This window comes from Staurois parvus, unplaced genomic scaffold (assembly GCF_062004578.1).
Source record: "Staurois parvus isolate SC_StPar_1 unplaced genomic scaffold, SC_StPar_1.0 ptg000082l, whole genome shotgun sequence".
Lineage (NCBI taxonomy): Eukaryota > Metazoa > Chordata > Amphibia > Anura > Ranidae > Staurois > Staurois parvus.
The window spans coordinates 413,581-438,807 of record NW_028317878.1 but is presented as its reverse complement, the minus strand read 5'-3'; the positions used below and the strand labels follow the sequence as shown (position 1 = coordinate 438,807).

General features: G+C 39.8%; 2 protein-coding genes across 2 annotated transcripts in view; one reads left to right on the top strand and one right to left on the bottom strand.

The window, feature by feature from the left end:
• Window positions 1-16,729, top strand: part of WIPF3 (WAS/WASL interacting protein family member 3) — an 89,559-nt gene extending 72,830 nt beyond the window's left edge. Inside the window, exons 6-8 of the mRNA XM_089669876.1 lie at window positions 3,264-3,404; window positions 9,333-9,434; window positions 11,759-16,729. Coding sequence (XP_089526002.1) covers window positions 3,264-3,404; window positions 9,333-9,434; window positions 11,759-11,799 — 284 coding nt within the window. The 3' untranslated portion in view covers window positions 11,800-16,729. The remainder of the gene's footprint in view (window positions 1-3,263; window positions 3,405-9,332; window positions 9,435-11,758) is intronic.
• Window positions 16,730-17,101: 372 nt separating this feature from the next.
• The window catches only part of SCRN1 (secernin 1), a 49,289-nt gene continuing 41,163 nt past the window's right edge, over window positions 17,102-25,227 (bottom strand). Inside the window, exons 7-9 of the mRNA XM_089669877.1 lie at window positions 24,336-24,492; window positions 21,007-21,166; window positions 17,102-17,661 (exon numbers count right to left, since the gene is read on the bottom strand). Coding sequence (XP_089526003.1) covers window positions 21,008-21,166; window positions 24,336-24,492 — 316 coding nt within the window. The 3' untranslated portion in view covers window positions 17,102-17,661; window position 21,007. The remainder of the gene's footprint in view (window positions 17,662-21,006; window positions 21,167-24,335; window positions 24,493-25,227) is intronic.

Sequence of the window (25,227 nt, the reverse complement as noted above, 5' to 3'; positions counted from 1 at the left end):
GGAGGGGTGGCCACATATGGATTGAGGAAGGAAAACTGAGGCAAGGAAACCTAGAGAAACACAGTACAGTTGGCAGTCAATCAGTCTTTCTTGATAGCTGAGCTCCTTTCTCCCCTATAATAGAACCAGCAGATAGTTTAATAAGAGGTATTCAATCATTTATCCTTTGTTTCATATTATCTCTTTGGAAAGTAAACTTGCAGCCATCAAGTTCAAAATTCCTGTGTTCCTTTTAATAATTATAGCTGCATTGGAGAATAGTCATAGCTACCAAAGTGTCTGCCTCTAAACTACATCTCCAAGTATCCCAAGTGTAATCCAGTATCAAACAGAGGTCACTTGCCCAGGCTATATCAAGTAAATGGTCAACTTACTTGATATAGGGGGCCTCAAGTGTTGCCCTGACTTTGCATAAGGGCTAATTGTAATATTAAGTGAATTTAATTTTAAAGAAAGCTGTGAAAGGTAGCAGACATGCAACAGGAGATGTAGTTATGCTATAAGACAGTGGTCTCCAAACTGTGGCCCGGTGAGCGGATGCAGTCCATTGCCTTCATCTGGGGGTACTATTTCTCCCATTGCTACAAGGCACTATTCCTTCCACTGACACCAATGATGGGTCACTATTCCCCCCACTGATATCAACGATGGGGCACTATTTCTCCCATTGACACCAACCATGGGGGGCCCTAACCCCCCCCCCCATGCCAAATATAGAGCACTATTCTACTGACACCAAAGATAGAGCACTGTTTACTCTCACTGATGCCAGGACATTTTCTACTCCCTCTGGAAAGAATCTGGCCCCCCTAAAATCTGAAGGACAATAAACTTGCCCTTTTATTTTAAGAAAGTTTGGAGACCCCTGCTATAAGACATGATCATAAACTGTAAACAAGCAGCAGAAGGTGAGACATGACAGAGAATGCAGATATGGTAGTAGAATTGTTGGATGCTGGGGACATAGTTCAAGCAGAACGCGATGCACAAAGATTTTGGTATGTTCTGTTATATAAAAAATTGTTTTCTATACACAGTATTTTGAGAATGGCCTAGGGGAGAAGGGGTGAAAAAACACTAGTTCCGCATTCTATGAGACCTACAGCTCTCATATCTGTAGCGGGCCAGATCTACAGCGAGAGTTCTGTTATCCAGCATAAAGAAAATGAATTTAAAGTACAGTGCAACAATCCTGCCATGGTTTACACCTAAACAGAGGTGACAATTGTTTACACCTTAAAACCTACCAAACTTTGTGTGCCTGGAGTTGGGCTTTTAGGAGACAGTTGTAAAAACATAACATTAAAATTAAAAAACATAAAAATATATAAGAGATGGTCAACCCAAAAAAAGAAACAGTATGTGAAAGAAATACATCTAACCATTTAGCTATTGGAAGCCAGTCAAAAGAATATTTTCTTTCATTGACTTAAAGTGGAACTTCACCCAAAAGGGGATGTTCTGCTTCTCTGTCTCCTAACCCGCCTCCCCCCCACTGTTGGAAACTTTTGGAGGGTTTTGGGGAGCGGATACCTGGTTTTGACAGGTGCCTGCTGCCACTTCTGGTTGGATCGCTGCGGCACATTCACCGAGTCATCCTCCTCTCCTCCTTCCTGCAACCTTCTGGTACATGTCACAGGTCCCAGAAGACTGGGGGGGCATTCATGCAACACAGTGTGGCAAGCACATATGCAGTGGGAAGCCGGCTGTGAAGCCACAAGGCTTCACGGCTAGTTTCCCTTAGTAGACCTGCCGGCGCTGAGGACCCAAAGACCGGTGAAGAACCAGTTCGGGTGAGGATGGTGCTGGATCCCTGGACCTGTAAGTGTCCTTTTATTAAAAATCAGCAACTACAGTATTTGTAGCTGCTGACTTTTAATTTTTTGGGGGGGAGAGTGAAGCTCATCTTTAAAGTTTAACTAAAGGCAAACCTTTTTTTTCAGTTTTGGATAGAGTGGAAAGAGATTAGAACCCATGTCTGTTTTTATTGCTATCTGTGCCCCTGGTATCCAGATTTTCCCTCTCTATTTGGCCCGTTTACCATTAATATTATAGGGGAAAGTAAAAGAAATCCCATATTTTGGGTTGTCCCCAGCATAGTAATAGAAAGGAAATCTTCCAATGGAGACACTAGTTCTGGTGACCTGGGGGTCCCCAAGGGATTCCCTTAATTTTCAGGAATTTCCTCTTCCTGTTTGGCTATGGGACAGGAAGTGAAGAGAAATCTCTTCAATGGGACACAGATAGCGAAAAAAAACATGACGGGTTATAACCCTCCCTTACTCTATACAAAATGAAAAAAAAACTTTGCCTATAGTTCTACTTTAAGTAAGCTCATACAGTAGGTAAGAAAAACACATGCAACTATCTGCAAGGGACCTGAGGGCACCAGGGAACTGGACCATTACTGGCTGTAATAGGTTAGATGACTCAGTTCTGGGAGAAATACAATAATTTCCTGTAACAATGCAGCTCCAGCAATGCAAACGTTGTTTTTCTTGTGCCTGGAATTCAGCTTTTGTCATTACATGAAAAATTAGACTTGACTGTTCCACTTTTTTCTCATATTCCTTGCCCCAGTTAGCCCCTAAGTCATTCATTGTAAAATATATGGTTTCATGTGTCTGACCCTTACAGGCCTTAACATCCAAATGGACGGTAACGGTTTTGTTTTTTTTACTCAAAAAGGTTTTTGTTGTATCTTTATAATTTTTGCCCAGGGAAATATCAAGTTGCATATAAACCTTTCTTTATTAAAGTGTAACTAAAGCTTTGTTACAAGCATGGCATACTTACCTGCTCTGTGAAAGTAGTTTTGCATATAGGTGCAAGCCCCGATCCTCTTCTTTTTGGGTCCACCGCCAACGCTCTGACACCTCCCCCTCAAGCAGTGCCCCCAGAGAAAACTGCTCGTCCTGGGAGAACTTGTACATGCTCGCTCCTGACTCACTGCTCTATGCTCTTGGCTTACCCCCCCCAACCCTGCTCTCTCCTCATTGCCTCACTGGCTGTGATTGACAGCAGCTGGAGCCAATGCTGTCTCAGCCAATGAAGGGGAAAGTCCCCATATAGCCGTGGCTATTGTAAACATCGCTGGATCGGTGAGGATCAGGTAAGGATTGGAGGGGTGCTTGGGCGGGCCGCTGCACATAGGTTTTTTTTTTACCTTCATGCATAAAATGAAGGTAAAAACCTGTGAGCCTTTACAGCCACTTTAAGAAACTTTTTGTACGGTAGACCTAACCCTTTCATTCTTTCCACAGGAAACAGTGGTGGGCGTCTAGCTCCTCCTCCACCACCCCCAATGAGGTCACCAACCACAGAGTTGTCTAGTAGAACGCAGTCCAATCAGCTGTCCGCAGGGTGGAAATCATCTCCGCAGATTTATCGTCCTCCTAGCCCTGGTAATGTTATCTTCTACACCTTTTCATATAAGCAGCTGTTTCCATCAATAGTGAAAAACCATTGTAGAGTTGCTGGAATACCCTAGACCAGTGTTTCTCAAGTAATGGCTTGTGACCAGGGCGGACTGGGCCACAGGGCAAGTGCCCCCCAGGCCTCTCTAATGCCTCTACCATCACCCCAGACTTTGAGACTCTTATCAAGAGCAAGACGCATACCCAGTTTTCCCATTAGTTCTAATTAATTTCATATGTTTTAATTACCATTTATTTTATTGGGTTTGTACCTCAATAGCACTTTCATTTTCACTAGTGCTGTGATTACCGCACTATCCATTTTGGAAGAAAGCCATTTGTTTACTGTTTAAAAAGTGCGTATACATTGTAGAATACTGCACAAGTTGTTTTGTGGAATAAGTTATAATGTTTCCGAAATTAAATTATTTTTGGGTCATGACGTAAAGTGTTACTAAACCCAGGACCTTGCATTCACTATATCTGGTCTCCCACAGTACACACTACATGAAAATGCAATTATTTTAGTAAATATAAATTGCTAAAAACCTGTTCTCATCAGCAGTTAGAGCAGTCTTGTGACTTCTATCAGTGTTCAACAAAGCACTGGTTAAAGCTTGTAGGAGGAGTTTTCTTTCTGCTCTAGGAGGATGCAAAACCCCTGACCTCTGTCTGGACAGTGCTGATCACATGCACTCTCCCAAGAAGAAGAAAAAAAAACTCTCTAGCATTACGCACCACACTGAGTATGTGCAGAGTGTCTCCACATGATATGTCTTATCAGGAGATAAGAGGGGGACACTGGAAGAAGGGGAGGATCAGAGAGGTCAGGATCAATATCATTTTTACACAATGCAGAGGATTAACCCCTTAGGTTCCACAGCAAGAAAAACAAGCATTCTTTACTGCATATATAGACTGATTTTACTGTTTTGGGTTTAGTAACACTTTAATGACCAAGGACAAATATGGGTCCTGAGGTTCCACAGGTTGAGAACCACTGCCCTAGACCATGGATGCTTAACATGTGGCCCCCCAGTTGTCGTGGAACTACAAGTCCCATCATGCATCTGCCTTTGGGAGCTATGCTTGTAACTGTTAGCCTTGCAATGTCTCATGGTACTTGTAGTTCTGCAACAGCTGGAGGACCACAGGTTGAGCCAAGATTATTGGTGTGCTACCAGTGAATTGGGTACCCTAAAATATTTCAGGGTTCCTAAATTATTCATGTCAGTATTTGGGGCTCTACCAAGAGCATTTATTGACAGTAGTGTTCCCCAAAAAAGTGTCAGACTAGCACTTAAGCAAACTTCAAATGTAAAAAAGTACCTAATTCATATTGGCTACATGTGGCAGGAACCTCAAGGTTCTTCCACCTCAAATCCATTATTTAGTGACATGTCTGTCATTCATCTTATTACTGTCACATGGGGGGTTAACATGCCCCCATGTGACAGTTTAGAAAGTAAAGATAGGCGTGCCTTATGGAGACATCAGGCATGGCCAGGCACTTGATACAAGAAGCTGAGTTGATATGTGCACTTTATATTTCACTTGGATTCAGAGCACTCAGAACACTTTGTTGGGTAACAACTGACTTCACTTTGAAATATTATTACACAGTCTCAAAGTCTGAAATTGTAGCATGTTCGACATGCTTTTAACACGTGACATTCTGATCACGAACAGGCAGTTATCACAGCAGTAGAACGTAGATAAGCATAGTTCTATTCACTTGCATCGAATAACAGTCTGCAGGAGCTATGTGTTCAGCATGGTGCTTGGATCATACAATAAAACCCACACACACCAGCTGAGGTTTGCTGGTTAATTTTAGTCACTGTATAACCTCCCATCAAGAAGCGAGATTTTCTGCAGATGCAAAATTACAGATTCAAGATACCAGAATTTACATGACCTGGCAATCAAAACACATTTCACTTACGCTGTGCTATTCCAGAAGGGATTTGTTCCCCTTTGTATTCCAAGAGGAATTTGTTCCTTTTATATTCCAGGTGGAATTTGTTTTCTTTATATAGCCCTTCTTTCCTTTGAGTGTTCTGTTACATAACCATAAAACCTGTTTGCTTTCCATTGTCTATACTATACAATAAAGTAGCTTATTGAAAGGGAACATATGCCTTTTCAATTGTTTTTTTTTTTTAGATAAACCTGCATAAAAGATTATTTTAAATTAAATAATCTGATTATTACTTGTTACTGTTTTATATAAATAGTTTTTATTTAACCACTTGACCTCCGGAAAGTTTTACCTCCTTCTGACAAGGGCTTTTTTTTTTTTTTGTATTCAGCACTGCGCTATTTTATTTGGCAATTGCGCGGTCATGCAACACTGTACCAAATGAAATTTATATAATTTTTTTCCCACAAATACATCTTTCTTTTGGTGGTATTTAATCACTACTTGGTTTTATATTCTTTAAAAAATACTGACATTTTTTATAAAAACCCCAATAGTTTCTACTTTCTGTTATAAAACATATCCAAAAAAAAAATCTAATTTCTTCACAAATTTAGCCCAAAATGTATTCTGCTACATGTCTTTGGTAAAAAAAAATATCACAATAAGTGTATATTAATTGGTTTGTGTGAAAGCTATAGCGTCTACAAACTATGATATATATACCTGAATTGACGCAGCTATGAAGCTGTACTGCTAGTGGAAGTGGTCAGCAACTTCTAGTGATACTGTGACAGGCAATCTGGCGCTACCTGTCTCTGATTGGGAGGGACACTAACTGACATCGACTTCAATAGTGACACTAATAAAATTGATCAGTGCTAACACTGTCACTGTACTAATGACACTGGCTGGGAAGGGATTAACATCTAGGGGCAATCAATAGGTTAACTGTGTGCCTAGCAATGTGTAATACAGTATGTGCTACTTTTACTAATAGATGTGCTTTGCTAGGAGAAAAAAGCAGCCACATTGCTGTTCTCTGTACAGAGCCCTGTGTTGTTAGTAGATACAGGGTTCTGCGTTGTGATTCGCTAAGCCGATCAGCAGGTCCTGGCCATAAATCATTGCCCAGGACCTGCTGACCGACTTTGTTGTACTGAATGACAGCACAGATCAGGCAGGGGGCATGCTCGCATGCCTTATACCCAGAAATGCTGGATTACGTACATGCACGTGATCCAGCACAGAAGGGCTGCTCGCCCGCAGTAAAAGTACAGTGGGCAGTCCTTAAGCCATATTTGATGACTGAAGGCCACAGGCTCTTCTTCCTCTACTGCAGAGCTATGCATTGGTTCTGTTTTACTACTCTTTCTTACAGTAAAGGACTATTAGTCAGCTTGTATATGCTGATTGGTTGCCACTGCTCCACAGCCTGCGCTAGTACTGCCTCAGGAACTCGGATACAGGTCACAAAAAAATCCACTGCATTCGAACCACTAGCATATGAAGAAGTGTCAGCTTTAGAAAGCTTTAATAAAATGTGAACGACCGGGAACATGACAGTTCCACTTAAAGGAAGAAATCATTGGACGAAACGCGTCAGGGTGTGGCCTTCCTGTGACGTCACTACTCATGCTGATGCATGTGTCCGGATCACGTGATCGCGCTATTACCATCTTGAATGCGGGCTGGCTGGTGAGACACAGGATGCAGAGACTGGAGCTCTGATATAACAAAACGCCTTGTTTTTATTTGCTCATTGTGAGTGTGATTTTAAGGGGGGTTTGTTTGGCAATAAATTTGTTGGATGATACTGCACTATGGCGAGTATTTTCTTTACCCACATGTGCTAATCTGGATATGAGAGGATCTTCTCTGGAGTTTGTTTGGTGATATGCTGGATACTTAGTAATATGCTGAGTAATTACCAACACATGAGGATCGTCCTTTGAAGTTTGTTTGGTGAATGCTGGATATATACTGACATGCTGGTTAATTACTAGCACATGGTGAGTGTGCATTTTGATGGGGTGTTTTTGAGCACTGAATACCACATTGCTTATGAAGGAGGATCTCATTACTTCATTTACTGAGGATCATGTTTATATGGACTTTTCTGAATGGACTATATTGAGATTCCCCATTTATTGATTTTTTTGTTTGCACTATTATTATGCACTTAATTGGTGGTGGTTATATTTAGTTGTGTGATTTGGTTTGCGCTATTATTTGTGATTTGTATATTTTTCAAATTTTTATTATTATTTTGAGTTTTTTAATAATAGCAGCATCCAGTGAGTGTATTTCCTCTCTTTATTACATTGGTGCAATGATGTTGGTATAATAGAAGTGTTGTGTTTATTGGAACATTTCTTTGGTAACTAACTTTTTAATGACAGGTAAATGTTAGAGCGATGTTAAACTAAATAAAGCGTTTGCACTATAGTGAAATACAGTATAGTTTTTCTTTAAGCTTCTGTTCCATACTACGGAAGCATAGGAGACTAAGGGCTCGTTCACACTAGGCTGTTTTGCCAACGCTTGCCAAACGCCCCTATAGCTTTTGGCAAGCGTTGGTCCGGCGTTTGCGGAGCGTTATTAACGCTCGGCAAACGCTCCGCAAATGCCGCATGCGCGGTTTAGCGGCGGTTGCTAGGCGTTTGCCGAGCGTTAATAACGCCCCACAAACGCCTATAATGCAGTTTGAGTGGTGTTACCGCTCCGCAAACGCCCCGCAACCGCGTCGCAACCGCCGGCCGGGCGTTTGCGGAGCGCCACCATAGACGAGAATAGGAGGCTTCAAAGCCTCCTGACTCGTCCAGAGGCGTCCGTTTTGCCGCGACGCGACGCAAACGCTCCCGTTAGAACAGAACCATGTGCTGTAATGTGCAGAATTGGCAGAGGCGTTTGGGAAGCGGTAAAAACGCTTCCCAAACGCCTCTCTGCCGCCTGCACACAAGGCTAGTGTGAACGTAGCCTAAGGCTCTATATACATGGGACGTTTGGAAAACACTTCTAAACGATGGAAACTGACTGCTGGAAAACGTAGGTTAAAAAACGTCTGTTTAGCCGTGTTTGCATATCGCGTTTATGCGTGTTTGCGTTTAGAAGTTTTTTTAAAGATAATATCAGGAGACCTTCCAAAATGCCTGGAATGCACTGAAAAACAGTATAAAATTAACTATTTCAGACATTTTGAGAGAAACCGAGAGATCAGTATGTGTTGGGATTACCTGTCATTTCTAGTTGTATTCACTATGGATCCCATCATGAGCATAATGCGGCACGTTCTACCATTTTATCCTTCACGCAAAACCTGGAACTGACTGCACTGGTGTGCTAGGTCCATTTAAATACATGGAAAACACTTTGCATGCATTTCTGATGATGACAAAAGGACAGCATTTGGATATGGAACAGTTAAAAAAAACTGTTAGCCACGTTTACAAGCGTTTGGCGTTTGAAACGCTGATAAAATCTACTCCTGAATGCAAGTTTGGTGCGTTTGAAAAAAACGACTGTAAACTCAACTGCCTGTATACAACTGTAAATGACATAGTTTACATGGACACATAGGAAAACATTAGGGAGAATTCAAGTGCTGCTGAAAAAAACGCAGAAAAGCTCCTCAACGTGGGTTTATCAGCTGCAGTGTACATGAGCCCTAAGAGGCTGTTGCTCTTGCCTTTCAACTGTGTGCCCTAGGCTCAGACACGGCATACAAACTGAATGCATACAGAACCCTTGCTATCTGTTCAAGGTTCAACTTCCTTCCCAAAGTAATACTAATATATAATTGGCGTTCTCTCAAATTGGTTCTAGTTTGTGTCTGAATGTGGTAGGAATGTTCAACTGCGAGCTCTCTTGCCAGAACAAGGACTGATATAAATGGTTCTCTGCAGAGTGCTGCCTATTATTTTGCCACTATTCCAACAGAACCAATACACTATGCAGAGATCCTAATGAACCCCAATTTCTTGTCTATTCTCCAGATGACTTTGAGTCCAAGTTTCCCTTTCACCCAGTAGAAGACTTGCCGCCTCCAGAAAAATTTGAGCCATGTGAACGGATTTACCCCAGCAAGTGCCCTCCAGGTGAGTTCCTGCTTGTATAGTCAATGAGTAGTAAAAAATACCATGGAGGCATGAGCAACTGTACCAATGTTCATGGAAACCATCTAGACACGTATCTTCTCTTTCTAAGCTGTTCTAAAGATTGAACTTTCCCCATGGATTCTCCACATTATTTTGTCACTGCAGTTAAACAAATGAATACCATGCTGCTCCTAGAGAAACTCAAGACAAACATTTAAATGCTCAGCTGAAAAACATACAAGGTCTTATAAGACTCATGTACATGGTCACATTTGGGCATACATTTCCAGAATTAAGCGTATGTCTGCGCCTACACGTCTGCATACAGCCACAGCCAGCACCCTGTATAAGTCAATGGCAGGCTGTGGTCATATGCTGATATTTCCACCAAATGGCTACACACAAACAGGGACTGGTGTGCACCCCTGTATATGAACTGTCTGTGTGCAGGGGTACACATCTGGCTCTCTACGCATATAACCACTGGGATGCGCAGATACCAGCATACAACCCAAGCCTATCTCTAATTTGTAAATATCTGGCTGTGCACAAACACCTAAGCCTCTTGGGCACAGAAATGTGCAGAATTCTGGCAGTATGAGCCCAAATGCATCCAAGTACATGAGCCATACTTGTAGACTTTCTGCTTATTTACAGACCTCTGCCACACTGCATAACCAGGATTTCTATTTTAGTGATTCCTGTTTCAGTGTTAAAGCATCGGTCAGCTCTGAGATGTGCACACATAGATATTCTCCTAAGAAAGCCAAAACCTCACTTTTACTTTCCTAAATATTCAGGTTTGAAGTTTATTAACATTTTGAATTGACTGAGAGCACTGTAGCTGTGCAATAATGAAATTAATCCTCAAAAATACAAATTGCCTAATAATTGTACACACAGTGTAGTAGTATATTCTAATGCAATAGACTCAGAATATTCTATTCTGAGTCTATGCCAAGGTTGGGAAGCCCTGGAATAGACTCAGAATAGAATAGGTACAATTAAATACGGTGTTCCCTTCCCTTATTCACAAACTTCCCAAAACGCATATAAACACTTTCAACCCCAAAAAGTGTGATAATCTTATGAAGTATGCTTAGTATCCCAAGTATAAATACAAATAAAATAAGTGCTCTGAACAAAAACAAAAACCTCACAAGTCCCAAAATAATAAAATAGTCCTTCAAAATATCAAAGTCATTCAAAATCTCAAAATCAACCTCCAGGTGAAGACAGCCTCCAAAGTGATTTCTGAAACCAAAAAAAAACTAAAAAAAAAAAAGAAAGGAAACCGCACATAGTGTATTATCCTTAACAACTTGAATTATTCATTCCATAACACATGTGATTCACACAAAAACACTCGTGATAACTATATGGTAAGGTGAATAGCTGTGTAAACACGTGCCCGTGAAACAATCTAGTGATAAAAAACTGTGAAAAACGTGTCCACTTCTAGAGTGTGCAAATTAAATACCCTTACCAGAAAATTATAAACACAAGTTTAGTAATCCTCCAGGCAGGGTACTGATATATAATAAGTTTCTTCAGAGGGATCTTCACAGCCGCAGTATTATACTCCTCTCCACATCAGTCTCCAAACGATGCCCACCATAAATGAAACCACAACAGCGTAATTCCATAAAACCTTAAACAGAATATACTTTATTCATATGCTTACATATATCTTCATCTTTAAAATTGCCATCAAACAAGAAATCAGCCCAGCCAGACCTCCGGAAATCCTCAGCAAATCCTCGCCCGTGTCTCAGATAGAGATTTCCAGGATCCAAAAAGGCCGCTTGATCACTTCCGGTTCAGCTTTGCGTCTGACTTCATTTCCCTTTGACATGTTTCGTCAATTAGACTTAATCATAAAGGATCTATAGTCTATATGTGTTTTGGGGAAGTTTGTTAATAAGGGAAGGGTGCACTGTATTTGATTGTCATTATTTTGCACTAGGGGGGTTTATTTGTATTTATATACTTGGGATACTAAGCATACTTCATCAGAATAGAATAGATCAGAAGTGACTAAAGCAGATAGGAACCACAATGAATGCTTTGGATTGAGGCTAGTACATGCTATAGAGGGATATGCTTTTTTCATTCTTCAGCACAACAGCCAAGCAACAAACATTCTCAGAAGAAGAGGTCAACAATAGCAGCCTTTATGTTTCTCTTATGACAAGTTTACCCCAAGTGAAGGACTACATTGGAGGAATGCAATGTTTTAATCTTGTTTTTTCCATAATGTATCTTCTGTAATTCTTTATCTTCCATAATATTGTATCATCTTTCTGTTTCTTTCATGTTGCCAGGGCCCTCCGTCCCACCACCCCAGAGACCTCAGGTAAGATGAGACCATCCTCTTTTCAATGACTGAAGAGCAAAAGGGAAAATGTCTGGAGAATGAAGAGTCTTCAGCATCAGGGACTTGCCTGGAAACACCGAATTATGTATTTGTGATCAGTGTGTGATTATGAATTGATATCTAAAAAGACAATACGAATGTACACTTACATTAGCCATGTAGAAATCATTGTAATTAGAATTTTAGCAGAGCTTGTGTAAATGCTGGAGTAAAATTGTATGTACCAATAATGGAAAATGAAGCGCTAATTTATCTTACACTGTATGTGACACATCAATGCAATGTGGTGCTAGCTATAGAACTGTATGTTTATTACAGTTAACGAGGGAAGAATCACTAATAATTAACTTAAAAAAGTTAATCTGGCTATGCACCTTACAGTCTGATTCTATAATCTCCTTCGGATTTACCAACAATTGTAGTATGACGGCCCACCTAAAACATTCAATTTATATCCAGCCTGGTCGGCCTTTGTACGAGTTGTTGGTGAATTTAAAGCAGGTTGTACAATCATATTGTAAAGTGTATGATTGGTTTTAGGGAGGTAAATCACAGACAACAACCTGAACATGTTTTTTATTAATACTACTGTGGGACTGGCTGCAACTTTTATCTCAAACTAAGGTGATGAGTGTTAATTATTGTAATGAGGGGCTGTGTCACCTCCCTTTCAATGGAGAAAAAAAAAATCTGAAATTACTAAACCATCAAGAGATTTTCTTACATTTGACCAGTTATCATACGCATATGTGCACATGGCTTTAAAGAGACAATTAAGCTCACTAAGAATCTTGTGCACTTCTGCATAGGAACCAATCAGCTTTCAGGTTTTATTGCTAAATCTTAATTGAACAAGCTGAGGTTAGAAGCTGATTGGCTGCCATACACAGCTGCACCAGATCCTGAGTGAACTAGCTTTAGTAAATAAACCCCCAATGTGATGATGTCTCTGGAAAGGGTATCACCCGACCCATTTATACTCACCTTACCAGTGCTCCCTTGCAGCTCCTCTGCAGCCAGAAAGAATACTTGGTACTTCCCGGTATGGCAGAGCATGATATCCCCTGTGACAGTGCTAAGGCCCAACGGTTAGCTACTAGGCCCAAGCCCCAGCACATGGTATCATCTTTTTTCCCATGTTGTTGACACAGCCAATTTTAGCTCTGGCTGCAGAGTACCAGGAGATGCTGTCACTTTGTCTTGCATGGGCGGATTTAAAGGTGGCCACGCTCATCCCAAATTTTGTCAAGCAAACTTTAACACGTCATTAAATGTATATAAAACAAACCTTAAAATGGCCACACATACTTTTTAATTCCTTGCAAAACCTCTACTATGTGCATATAGAGATTCCTAACTGGGGAGGCATTGCCTGCAATCATCAAGTCTACTTCCAAGTCAGAGTTCCAAACTTGTGTAGACACAAAATAATTAATTCGTCATTAACTTTTTTTTTGATCAAACATATCAGATGTTCTCAAAAATATAAATGGAAACCCATGAGCAATTCCAAATTACCTAAAAAAAAAACAAATAAAAATTATTAGAAAACGAAAAGCCGCCCACACCTACACATACTCAGACAAATGTGCTAAATGACAAAAACATACAAATTATGTGAAGTGCTTCTCTCAATGACACATAATGCCAAATAAAATAAAAAATACTAGCATAAAAAATCCCAGTGTAAAGTAGGTAGTAAAGAATTGTATAATAAACAATGTGCACAGTAACTATAAATTAATATAGTCCATCTCCACAGCATGATTCTTTCATCTCAAAATGACTTGTACATGTAGTTACATAGTTAGTCTGGCTGAAAAAAGACAAATGTCCATCCAGTTCAACCATAAAAAAAAAAGTTACAATCCTATACCCACAGTTGATCCAAAGGAAGGCAAAAAAACCAAGCAAAGCATAATCCAATTTGTTCCTGCCGGGAAAAAAATTTCTTCCTGATCCCCCGAGAGGCAATCGGATATTCCATGGATCAACTTTACCTATAAATGTTAGTATCCAGTTATATTTTGTGTATCCAAGAAAGAATCCAGGACTTTTTTGAAGCAATCCACTGAGCTGGCCAAAACGTGTGCCTTAAAATTCTTCCTTTTATCATATATAGTGCACCTCCACCAACACTGACACCAGTTGTGCTCTCACCTGGAATTTTTGACCTCACAATTAAGTTTGGTCAAAAATGGCTTGCGTCCTTTAGATGGACAAATATTGGTGGTATGATTTCTACCAAGACTCTCCTTCACTGCTGATTCAGCTCCTTCCTTCTTCTCCGCTCAGCAAACATATAGAAAATACATAGGCAAACCAATAGTGCTTTATCATTTAAAAACCGACATTTTAATAAAATTTGCAATAGCCTCTCACATGGTACAAGTGCTCCATTGTACCCAATTTTACACTGGGATTTTTTATGCTAGTATTTTTTATTTTATTTGGCATTATGTATCATTGAGAGAAGCACGGCACGGTAATTGTATGTTTTTATATCAGATGTTCTGTCCTTGAAAGATCTAGTTTGGTTTTGCACTGGCAGTGGTGTCATAATCACCTTGTTGTGAATGCTTAAACAGGACAAATAAGATCACTTTGTAAAACAGCATGCTGAAATGGTCATGGATGGAAGAGATTCCACTAGTATCCACCTTAAACTGTATAATTTATTAAATGACATCCACCCTAAACTGTTTAGTTTATTTTATGTGATCATACTCTTTAAGACTAATTTTGGGCCACCAAGAAGCACTGACTGTGAAGAGGCTTTAGCATGCAGATTTTTAGGACACCCTGGGGGAGATTTACTAAAGCTTGAGAGTGCAAAATCAGGCTCACTTCTGCATAGAAAACAATCAGCTCTTAACCTCAGCTTGTTCAATTAGGATTTGGCAATAAAACCTGGAAGCTGATCAGTTTCTATGCAGAAGTGAGCCTAGGTTTGTAGTCTCCAGCTATAGTAAATAAACCCCCCTGTAACATGACTACAGAGCAGTTAGTACCCCTTTATAACTACAGGCGTACCTCGGCTTATGAATTTATTGTGTTCTGTGGGACTTTTTGTATTGCGAAAAATTTGTAAACCGAAATGCGGTTTCCCATAGGAATGCACTGAAAACCAATTAATCCGTTCTGGAGGTCAGAAAAAAGTAAAAAAAAAAGTCTTTTATCTGTTCAAAACTTTTTATAAAGTGCACTTTAAAGGCATAAAGACTGTACAGGGACATGATTAAAAATTAATTTGTAAATGTATTGATAACCAATTAATCCATTTGTATTGCGAAACAAATTCATAAATGTATTGAAAACCAATTAATCTGTTCCGGAGGTCAGAAAAAAGTAAAAAAAAAGTATTTTATCTGTTCAAAACTCTTTATAAATTGCACTTTAAAGGCATAGTACTGTACAGGTAAATGATTAAAAAAAATCGTAAATGCATTGAAAACCAATTAATCCGTTCGTATTGCGAAAAAAATTAGTAAACCGCGGCATTATTTTCAATGGATTTTCATTCATAAATCGAAAATTACGTTAACCGTGGCGTTCGTAAACCGAGGTATGCCTGTATTCTGATTTATGCAGGACACTTTAGCTCAAAGAAACTCAGTCTGGACTACAATTTTACAGCACCCCAAGGCACCTTGCTAACATGCATGCATTGCAGTGTGCCGTGAAAAATGCTAGCACAACTTTTATTTTGTTTTTTCTTAATGACAACTCCATAATGCACACGATATGTGGAGCAATTGGGTTCTTGAAGTCAGGCAAGGGAAAGATACAGGGAGTGATACAGAAATCAGCTCACCTCTGTGTGTCTTCTTTAACTGTCTAGTCATAGGCTGGGGGATGGTCCATGACAGTCTCAGCTCAGAGAAAGTAAGTTGAAATGCTAAGTTCATCTTTCTCATCATATTTAGAGTATAACATGAAACATGGTCACAGTCTGCAGCTTCCTTTCCTCCCTTACTAAATCAGAGGGTTCTTCTCCCTGCAGGCTCCTGACATTTTTGGGATTTGGCGTCAATCAGAGATCTGTGAATGGAGAGACTACAAATCCCATCTTCCATTGTGGCGGAAGAACTTGTAGATCTCAATTTAGCACACATATAGTGAGACCACTGCATTTGTAATCCATTGATTTTTTTTTTTTCACTAGCACCATAACCAAAGGTCTATACTGACATATGGACCTGCAGCTGGAGGAGTAGTCTACAGAAGTCTGTGCATTGCAACCCATAATCTATGTATCACAGTGACAATGCTTTGCAGGTCCCAGTGCAAACAATTAATAAATGCACATTTTTTAAACCAATGTGGGTGCATTTATTAATCTTTAGCAAAAGGTGGACTAAGCTTTGAATGATGCTGGCTGTCATTCAACCTATAAGACTGAAAACATCTAGTGAAAAGGAAGTAATGTTGAGGGAGACTCCAGACTGAAGGGGAGTATTGCCCCAAACAGCTGCTTTTTGTTATATTTTACTTTTAAATAGACCATTCATTTTTTTCATTAATTTTTGACTGGAATTGTGTTTTAATATGTATAACCTCCTTGATATATTATAGGCAGCAGTTCTCTTAGCAAATATTTTCAGTCTTTGTGAAATTCTTTTAGATATCTATGGGCAATTTAAAATAGTAAAAGCGGTGCTTTGTGAATTTCAAAACCCTGAAGTTTATCCTGTGTTCATAACTAGATGTACTTAATACAAATCGCATGGAAGCATTGATCAAAGAATAAGGTTATTTGAATTATCTTGAATAATGCATTTAATGCATTTGCAGTGCAAATATCCAGTTGTTCTATGCTTTTTGTAAAGCATTATGAGCCATTTAAATGACTGTTGTTAATATGATCTACAAATAATATATGCCTTATTTACATTCTACAGTAAAAGAACTCTCTTCAGTTGACTGTTCGAATCTTTTATTGTTCGTAGTGACATTACTAGTCCTTTACAATAATGGGAATATGCAATGACCAACCGTTATTTCCACGATAGAGAGCCCCAGGTTTCTGCATTCCAGGCGAGGTATCTGCTAAGTAGTTTACTAGTTTTAAAACTATATACATTACAATTACATATATTATGTATACACAGTAGCAGACTGTGAGTTATGTGGTTATGACTTGACTGCACCATGGTTTTTGTTTTGTTTTTTTGCAAAGTCAGCCCAAGAGTTCCATTTTCCCCTAGACTGTTGGCCATGGGAAAACAGTCTGATTTTCTTAGTATCCACAGAAATTGGGGTTACCCAAGAGACAAATGAAGGAGATTGGTTCAATGAAATGTGTTTATTTTAAACATGGCATTTACAAATTTTAGAAAACAACCTAATCTGAAATTCCTTCACTTCCAGACATATTGGTTCACAGATCTAAAATCTAAATCCATATTCATGTTCTTATAATTCTATTCCTCATGTCAAATGTATGAGATAAAATATTTGCAAATCACTGATTTTTATGCTAATAACTCCACTAATTTATTTCAACTGTCTGCAAGTTTCTACTGAAATAACTTCTGATTCTTTTACCGCTATTGATTCTCTCACCTCTATATGGTTCCGACTAGCCTTCAATGAAATTACGTCTAATAGAATATCTATGTCAGGTGTGACCTTTTCAGATGATTCATTGTTGGTTAGACACAAAGTGAGCTCTGTTATTCTACATGCACTAAGCATTGGAGGCTGATTCTGTTTCCTGTAAAAACACACAATACCACAGTGACACAGCTACACAGGGGACAGCAGAGTCATCCACATGGCCACGTGGAGAAGCCTTAACATGTCATGTGCTCTTCTGTGTGCCACGAAGCAACATTCTGTTCATGATCTCTAATAGAAACAAATAAGGATAGAATAAAAGTACACCTTTCCAATGTGCTAATAGAGTACATGTCATAAAGATACAGGTTTAATTCCCAGTATGAATTCCTCTTTATAAATTCCTTACGTGTGTATAAGCTTACCAATTTTTTAACTCAGTTTGAAAACGTGGATAACACAAAAAAGCCATTGACAAGTGAACAAATGTAAAATATAACTCAGAAAACAAAGTACAAATATATATATAAAAAATGTTATACACTTTGCACAACCCACACGTCACTTTGTTCAGCTTTAGAAGCCATTGGGGTAGGTTTACCAAAACTGGAGAGTGCAAAATCTAGTGCACCTGTGCATGATAGTCAATGAGCCTCTAACTTAAGCTTGTTCAATTATGCGTTATCAAAAAAACCTGGAAGGTGAATGGTTTCTATGGAGAACTGCGCCAGATTTTGCATTCTCTAGTTTTAGCAAATCAACCCCCATTGCAAGGATAGATGAACAGAAAGTCGGCTGAACAGAAAAATTTTGCCCCACAATGCCATCTGAAAGTCGTCAAGCTTTAACATATGTATCTTAGCAGTAAGAGTATTGCAAAATGTTAGCAATTGATCAATGCAGGAAGTTTGGAGTTTAAGTAATACTTAAGTTATTAAAGATGCAAGTTTTCGGGATGCCTTAGATATAGATTAGATAAGGCTACTTTTATACTGATCCACCGCAAAAACACAGCAAAAATGCATAGGCATTTTTACGGCGCTTTTGCCTTTTTTACCGGGCTCTCCTTTTTTAAAGGACACGTGACTTAAAAATTGCGCCAAAAACGCTTCTGAGAGGCGTTTTTGAGGCGCTTTTCATGTATTTTTTAGGTGATTTTCAGGCGTTTTTCCATTGATTTCAATGGGAAGAGGCGTTTTTGAGGTGTTTTTTTTTTTCACTCAACAAACATGCTCCAAAGATGCTTCAATCAGGAGTTTTTGCACCACAACGGAAGTACAACGCCTCAGTGTATAAATATACAAAGGCATACATAAGGAAACATTGTTCTTGAACTTTTCAGGTGCTTTTTTTTTTAACGCAAAAGGGGTTCATAAAGACCTCAATGTGAAAGTAGCCGAAACGAGTAGCTCTGCTTTTGCTGAGGAAAAAAAAACCCTTTGGGTGATCCATGTAAATTGCAAGTATTTTAACAAATTTTGTTGCAGATTCCTACCTTTTGTTATTCTGAAGGAATAGCTGTTTTTCTGTGTCCATGTACAGAGTGAGTCTGTATAGGAGTGGTTTTACAAATGTCAATCACCTGCTGCACCTGCAGGGATCTAAGGAGGAAATTGGCAAGGTCTGCATCCCTTAAGGCGTGATTTCCCTTTGGGAGTATCTCACAGAAAATGACATTTTTGTTGCAGGGGAAGCCAAATATCTGACTTCTATCTTAATGCAGACTTCTGGGAATATCAGTAAGCCAATCAAACAAGCAGGAAATGACATTTTCAGGAGGTGTTCTGTACATATTGCCATATTGTATTGCATTGTACAGAAAATTACAGCGATACAGATTAAAAAGTAAAAATAATTTTTAATAACATTCAATTACAATATGATGTGAGTCGCAATTGTTTATACTATATTATTATTCTTTAGTTGCTAATTTTTTTCCCAGAGTTACCACTTAGGAAGGAGCATCCTGAAAGCTTGCATCTTTAATAACTTAGGTTAGCCAATAATGGGCATCACTTAAATAAAACTTCCACCTCCTCCATTAAAAACATGTTTCAGTTTCCCTTTCCCTTTTTCACTTGGTAATCCTCAATAAATATACTTACATGCCCAGGAAATCCCACATTTATTGTTCTATTCTAATCCACTGCTGCACACCCAGTCTCCCGACACCATCTTTCTCTCCTTTCTCATCAGGAGCCAGCCGCCCCCCTGATCATGTGGCACCATATCTATTTATCATGCGTGTAAGCTGATGCTTTCTGGGATAGGTGACATGATTATCCCAAGAAGCTGCAGCAGGCAGCAGGTGAAAATCATACTCGCCGAGGTGAGAAGTGAAGTAAGGGGTGGGTGGAATGCAAATAAAGAAAAATAAAGGTAAATAAAAAACAAAAAAATAATAAAAGGTTGTCTTTTTTATATTGTTGGGGGGGGGGGATTAGAATTTAGTTAGAAGTGTTATTTTGCTGACAGGTCTGCTTTAAAATCCAAACTTTCTACATATGTATCTTCAAATGCTATTAAAGAATACCTAAAGTGGAACAGAAGAACTGCACACTTGCTCCCTCTTCTTATGCAGCACCTGAATGCAGAATTTTTGGCTCCACGGGTAGCTAATAATGGTCAGGTTTCCTTGTTCAGAACCACACTCTGCCCCTTCCCACCTTGTACACCTTGCTGGTGAAACTGCCCATGATGAGTAACAATGTGTTTATTAATAGAGGTCTTATTTCATGTCAACCATCCCATTAAAAGGCTATTCTATCTAACCCTGTAAAGAAAAGATTTGTATACTTATCTATTCTGAATCTGTTCCAGTCCAGTCCTAGAATCAGTTGTCAGCATTGGCTTCTGTGTAGAGGAAGGGCAGTCAACAACAGATGCCCCATAGTGATTCTGTGGGTGACGTCATTTCCCAGACATTTCCAGCTGTTGGCCTTTTCTCCTGCACACAGAAGCCACCACTGGAGACTGAACCAGAGTGGCTTCAGAATAGGTACAGTGGATATAAAAAGTCTACACACCCTTGTTAAAATGTCAGGTTTCTATGATGTAAAAAAATGAGACAAAGATAAATCATTTCGGAACTTTTTCCACCTTTAATGTGACCTATAAACTGTACAACTCAGTTGAACAACAAACTGAAATATTTTAGGTGGAGAGAAGCAAAAAAAAAAAAATATATGGTTGCACAAGTGTACACACCCTCTTAAAATGGGGATGAAGCAGCAACATTAAAGGAGCTGCAAGAATATCTGGCAAGTACTGTCTGTGTAGTACGTGCTAACAATCTCCCATATTCTTCATATGTCTGGGGTAGAGTGGCAAAACGGAAGCCTCTTCTTACGAAGAAAAACATCCAAGCCTGACAAAATGTTGCAAAAACACATCTGAAGTCTCCCAAAATCATGTGGAAAAATGTGTTATGGTCAAAATTTTGCATGGAATGTGCAAAATTATGGTCACTTCTGCATAGAAACCAATCAGCTTCTAATCTGAGCTTGTTCATTAGACTTTGGCAATAAAACCCGCAATCTGATTGGTTTCTATGCAGAAGTAAGCCTGATTTTGCACTCTCCAGCTTCAGCAAATAATCCCCAATGTGTCATGAAAAACCCATAAAATGTAGTTTACCTCATTTATAGAATTTGATTTCTGTGTCAACGCAGTCATAGAAAAGATCTACCACTTCCGCAGGGTTTAATGGATTGGAACTATTAAGCAGGTCTTCCATGGCATCTATACCTTGTTTCTCCAGATCTAACATGGTGCACAGAAGTTTATCTCCTGCTTCCTACACAAACACAATGAAAACAGCAATAATTGATTTTAATGATTATATCAAATTGCCACTCATGTCCAACAGTAGGTCCAGCCAGATGCTTCCATATACCTTTTCTCTATCAAAATAATCCTACTGGACCTGAAAGAAGCCCATGCCTGAGCACATGCTTTATGGTATTTCTGATTCATAGTGGCCAAACACTTATCTGTATGATAATTTTATCAATTATTCAATGGAACTAAACTGATCAAACTTAGTAAAAATCAGAACCAGAAACAGTCAATTTGATTGATTTAGAGAGCTCTGGACTAGTTTTGATGCCAAATCAGATAGCTCTGGCAGAATTTTATTGATCACTTCTGATTGACTGAACAAATATCTGTGTGTCTTAATACACCAATTATAATACAAGTCGATTAAATGATTGTTTTAATAGCTTGTTAAAGTTTATGATTCGTAAATTGTATTTCCAATTAAAATTTACAAAGTGAAACAATACTATGTATGTTGCATTTTTCAATATTTTAATCAATGATTATTAATTGTTTTTTTTGTGATCTTTCATACCTAAATTGATCAACAATTTCTACTTGTTTGGTCACCATCAGAGGTTGGACTTCCAACACCACTAAACTGCCAGTATTTGGATTATCCGACAAGTACCATGTATAGCTGTGACTGTTCTGCCTGTGAACTGCACAATATACATAGTGAAAGGGATTTCAATTTTTATTTTCTGGAAGAAGAACACCATATATCACAGAGTGACAACAGTAAACAGAGTTGTTTGGTTACTAGGCCACACTGGGTAGCATAGGCCTCGGTAGGCAGGAGCGTGTGATATGGTGTCACTTTGCTCTTGCTTAAATTCCGCACACTGACAATAGACACAGCGCTCTGCCATCTCACACACAGAGGTGTCCATATTGAGTCTGTAAAGCAGTGGCCCACCCGAATGCCAGAGCCTCATTGTGCTCTGCAGCACTCTGGCCCAACACTCTGCAGGGAGCCCAAGAAGAAGAGCCTCACAGTGCTTGGGTGCCCACTGTCTCCATAGATACATTCTTACTCGACCACTGTACTGCATGGTGCATACCAGATGCCTAGTGCCCATCCAAAAAGCTCTTGCCAACAGCCTGACGCATCTAGGCCTTTGGGAGAGGCTGGAGAGGACCCAAGACAGACAGTGTTTCTGCTAGTAACAGCCAGTAAATCTGTGATTCAAGGCAGTAAATTACCTTTCATTGCTTTTTAATCCCATTACTGGCACAGTTATTTAGTTAAAACATAAATTTGAAATATTATATCAAAGTGGATTTTCACCCCCCCCTTCCTTGCTGTCTTCTGCAAAGTTCAGATATTCACCCACTGAGCAGATCCAGCATTGTGTCCTGAGATCCTCTTGCTTTCTGCCACTGGTCCAGCACCGCCATGTTGTTTGTGAAGCCATCGAGAGGCCCACTGGCTGAACTGATTCCTGATGGAACGCTGCTAGGCCTGCCCCCCTCCTCCTTGTGAATGAAGGGCTATGCCTCCTGGGATATGTGATGTGCATACCGCAGGAGGCACAGTGAGCACTCTACACGTCAATTGCCTAGGCCGAAAAGGTAAATAAAAGCTTAAAAAACAAAAACAGAGCTGTCCATGTAGAGCAGGAGTGTCAAACTCCATTTCATGGTGGGCCGTATCAGCATTATGGTTGCCCTTAAAGGACCGGTTGTATCTGTAAGACTAGATGTCCAGAGCACCCACCTCCCAATACATCAGATGTCACGAGTCCCACACCCTCCCTAACATCACCATGCACCCCCTTTGGGGGCAGAGCTGGAAAGCAGAAAGTGCAGAGTCTGGAGGAGGACCAGAGGAGGAGTTGAGTCAGTTACCAAAGTCAGCTGACTGCTGAGAGCAGGGGAGGCAGAGATGAGGGAGTGCTGCAGCTGCTCTGAGAGGTGCAGCATTTGGCAGAGAAGTTCTATTCTCTCTGCTGCCGACTGCTGAGACAAGGTGGAGGAGGAGACAAGGGAGTACCTGAAGGAGAGGTGCAAGGGCCACATGAAATGGCCTGGAGGGCCGGATTCAGACCGTGGGTCTAGTGTTTGACACCTGTGTGTAGAGGAAGGGAAGAGGGTAGGATAAGAGGGAGGTTTATTCAGAGGGTGAAAATCCAATTTAATTACAAACATTTTGCTCTTGCCAAGTACAAGTTATGGAAGTGCGGTATGCAACTTAAAAATTGTTGGAAACCACTAGCCTATAGCCAGTCTTAGTACTCTTACAGTTATACATTTAAAAACTTACCAAAGCAATAAAATGTATGTATGTAAAATGTAAGATTTGGATAAACATGGGGAGAGTTAAACCCTTCAGTTTATTTTTTTATCCGTATCCTGGGAGATTTTCCTTCACTTCCTGTCCTGAAGACATGACAGGAAAAGAGACAAAATCGCACCAAAATGAAGAGACCTCCCTTTTAGACATTTATCACCCAAACAGTTGTTCCCATGGGAAGATTTCACCCCACTTCTTGTTCTGATGACAACCGTAAACCTTTTGATTCACAAAACACTTTGGGGTTCATGTACTAAAACTGGAGAGTGCAAAATCTGGTGCAGCTGTGCATGGTAGCCAATCAGCTTCTATCTTCAGCTTGTTCAAACAAGCTTTTACAATAAAACCTGGAAGCTGATTGGTTTCTATACAGATTTTGCCTAGCTTTAGGCTAGGTTCACGCTAGTGAGAAGTGGAAGCCACTGTGGAACCTGCACTTTGTCCCGGAGCGGCAACCACCCACACACAAAAAGCGGGATCCATGGGTGGGTTCCATTAATCCTAATGGCATGCTGCCCGCACTGGAAATTGCACCCGCACTCGGTGCGGCTTCTGGAAAGGTGCTTGGATCTTTTACCTACGTTTTGCGGGGCACGGCAGCCCTTTCAAATGTGGCCCACAGAACACATATAGGTGTGAACCTAGCGTACGTAAATGAACCCCTTTCTGTCTTGGTAAAAATGGTCATCAGGACAGTCAGAGACAGCAATAAGAATTGGCAGGGGTCCCAAACCTTTTTCTAAAAGACTAAAAGAAAAGTTTTGGTTATACATTAATAAATGGTGGTACAATGAGGAAATATTTAGGTATAAATGAAATAATTATAACTTCTGATAACAAGATCACTTACTTTGTCATTGTCCATTAAAGATCTAGAGCACTGATGAGCTTCATATAGTTCATGTTTATATTCGGAATGTTCATGATGACAGTCTTCAGCACAAGATGACTGGACCTTTAGGACCACTTTCACATCTTCCACAAATATAAAGGGCTTAAATACAGACCTGGAGATCAACAAAACCAACACAAATGACAAAGACTACACAAACTCAAGCCTATTAAAGTGTATGTGAACCCAAAGGGCCCTTTTACATACTCTTTCCAATCAGGTACCCCTGTTTTTTAAGGGGAAGAGAATGGAAGCTCCATGCAGGTCTATGGACAGGCAGATGCTCAAGGATCCTCTGCTGAGAAGAGTGTGTTCATGTAAAGGGACCCTGACAGTAAACTCTCTCCCTTCTGGTTTGTTGAATATACCACTTGAAGGGTTTTGCTGTATGTGTCTGGTACATTTTAAAAAATACCCGTTGATCTTGCTGGAAATCTTGTGAACTGAACTTGTGAACTTTCTGTGCTCTCCGCCTTTGCTGTTATCAATTACATTGTTTTCTGAGGACTACAGGACTATGCCACCTTTATGTTATGAACAATATGAGAGGGTCAGGGTTCTGTAATCCTATTTTCTGTGCAATTCACATGTGATTCTGTGTAGTACAATTTGAGCCATTAATTTTGAATGGCTCAAATCGCACTGCATGTGCATCAAAAAGGTACCTACAGCATTTTTGGGAACACACAGGCACCAGATTGCATGGTTGTTATGTACCATGTGATCCGGTTCAGACAGATGCACTGCATTTTGCAACCTACTCATTAACTTTGAATTGACACCAGCAGCAGATCGCAAAACCGTGCATTTGCAGTGTGGTCTGGGAAACACACAGGGATCATTACATTTC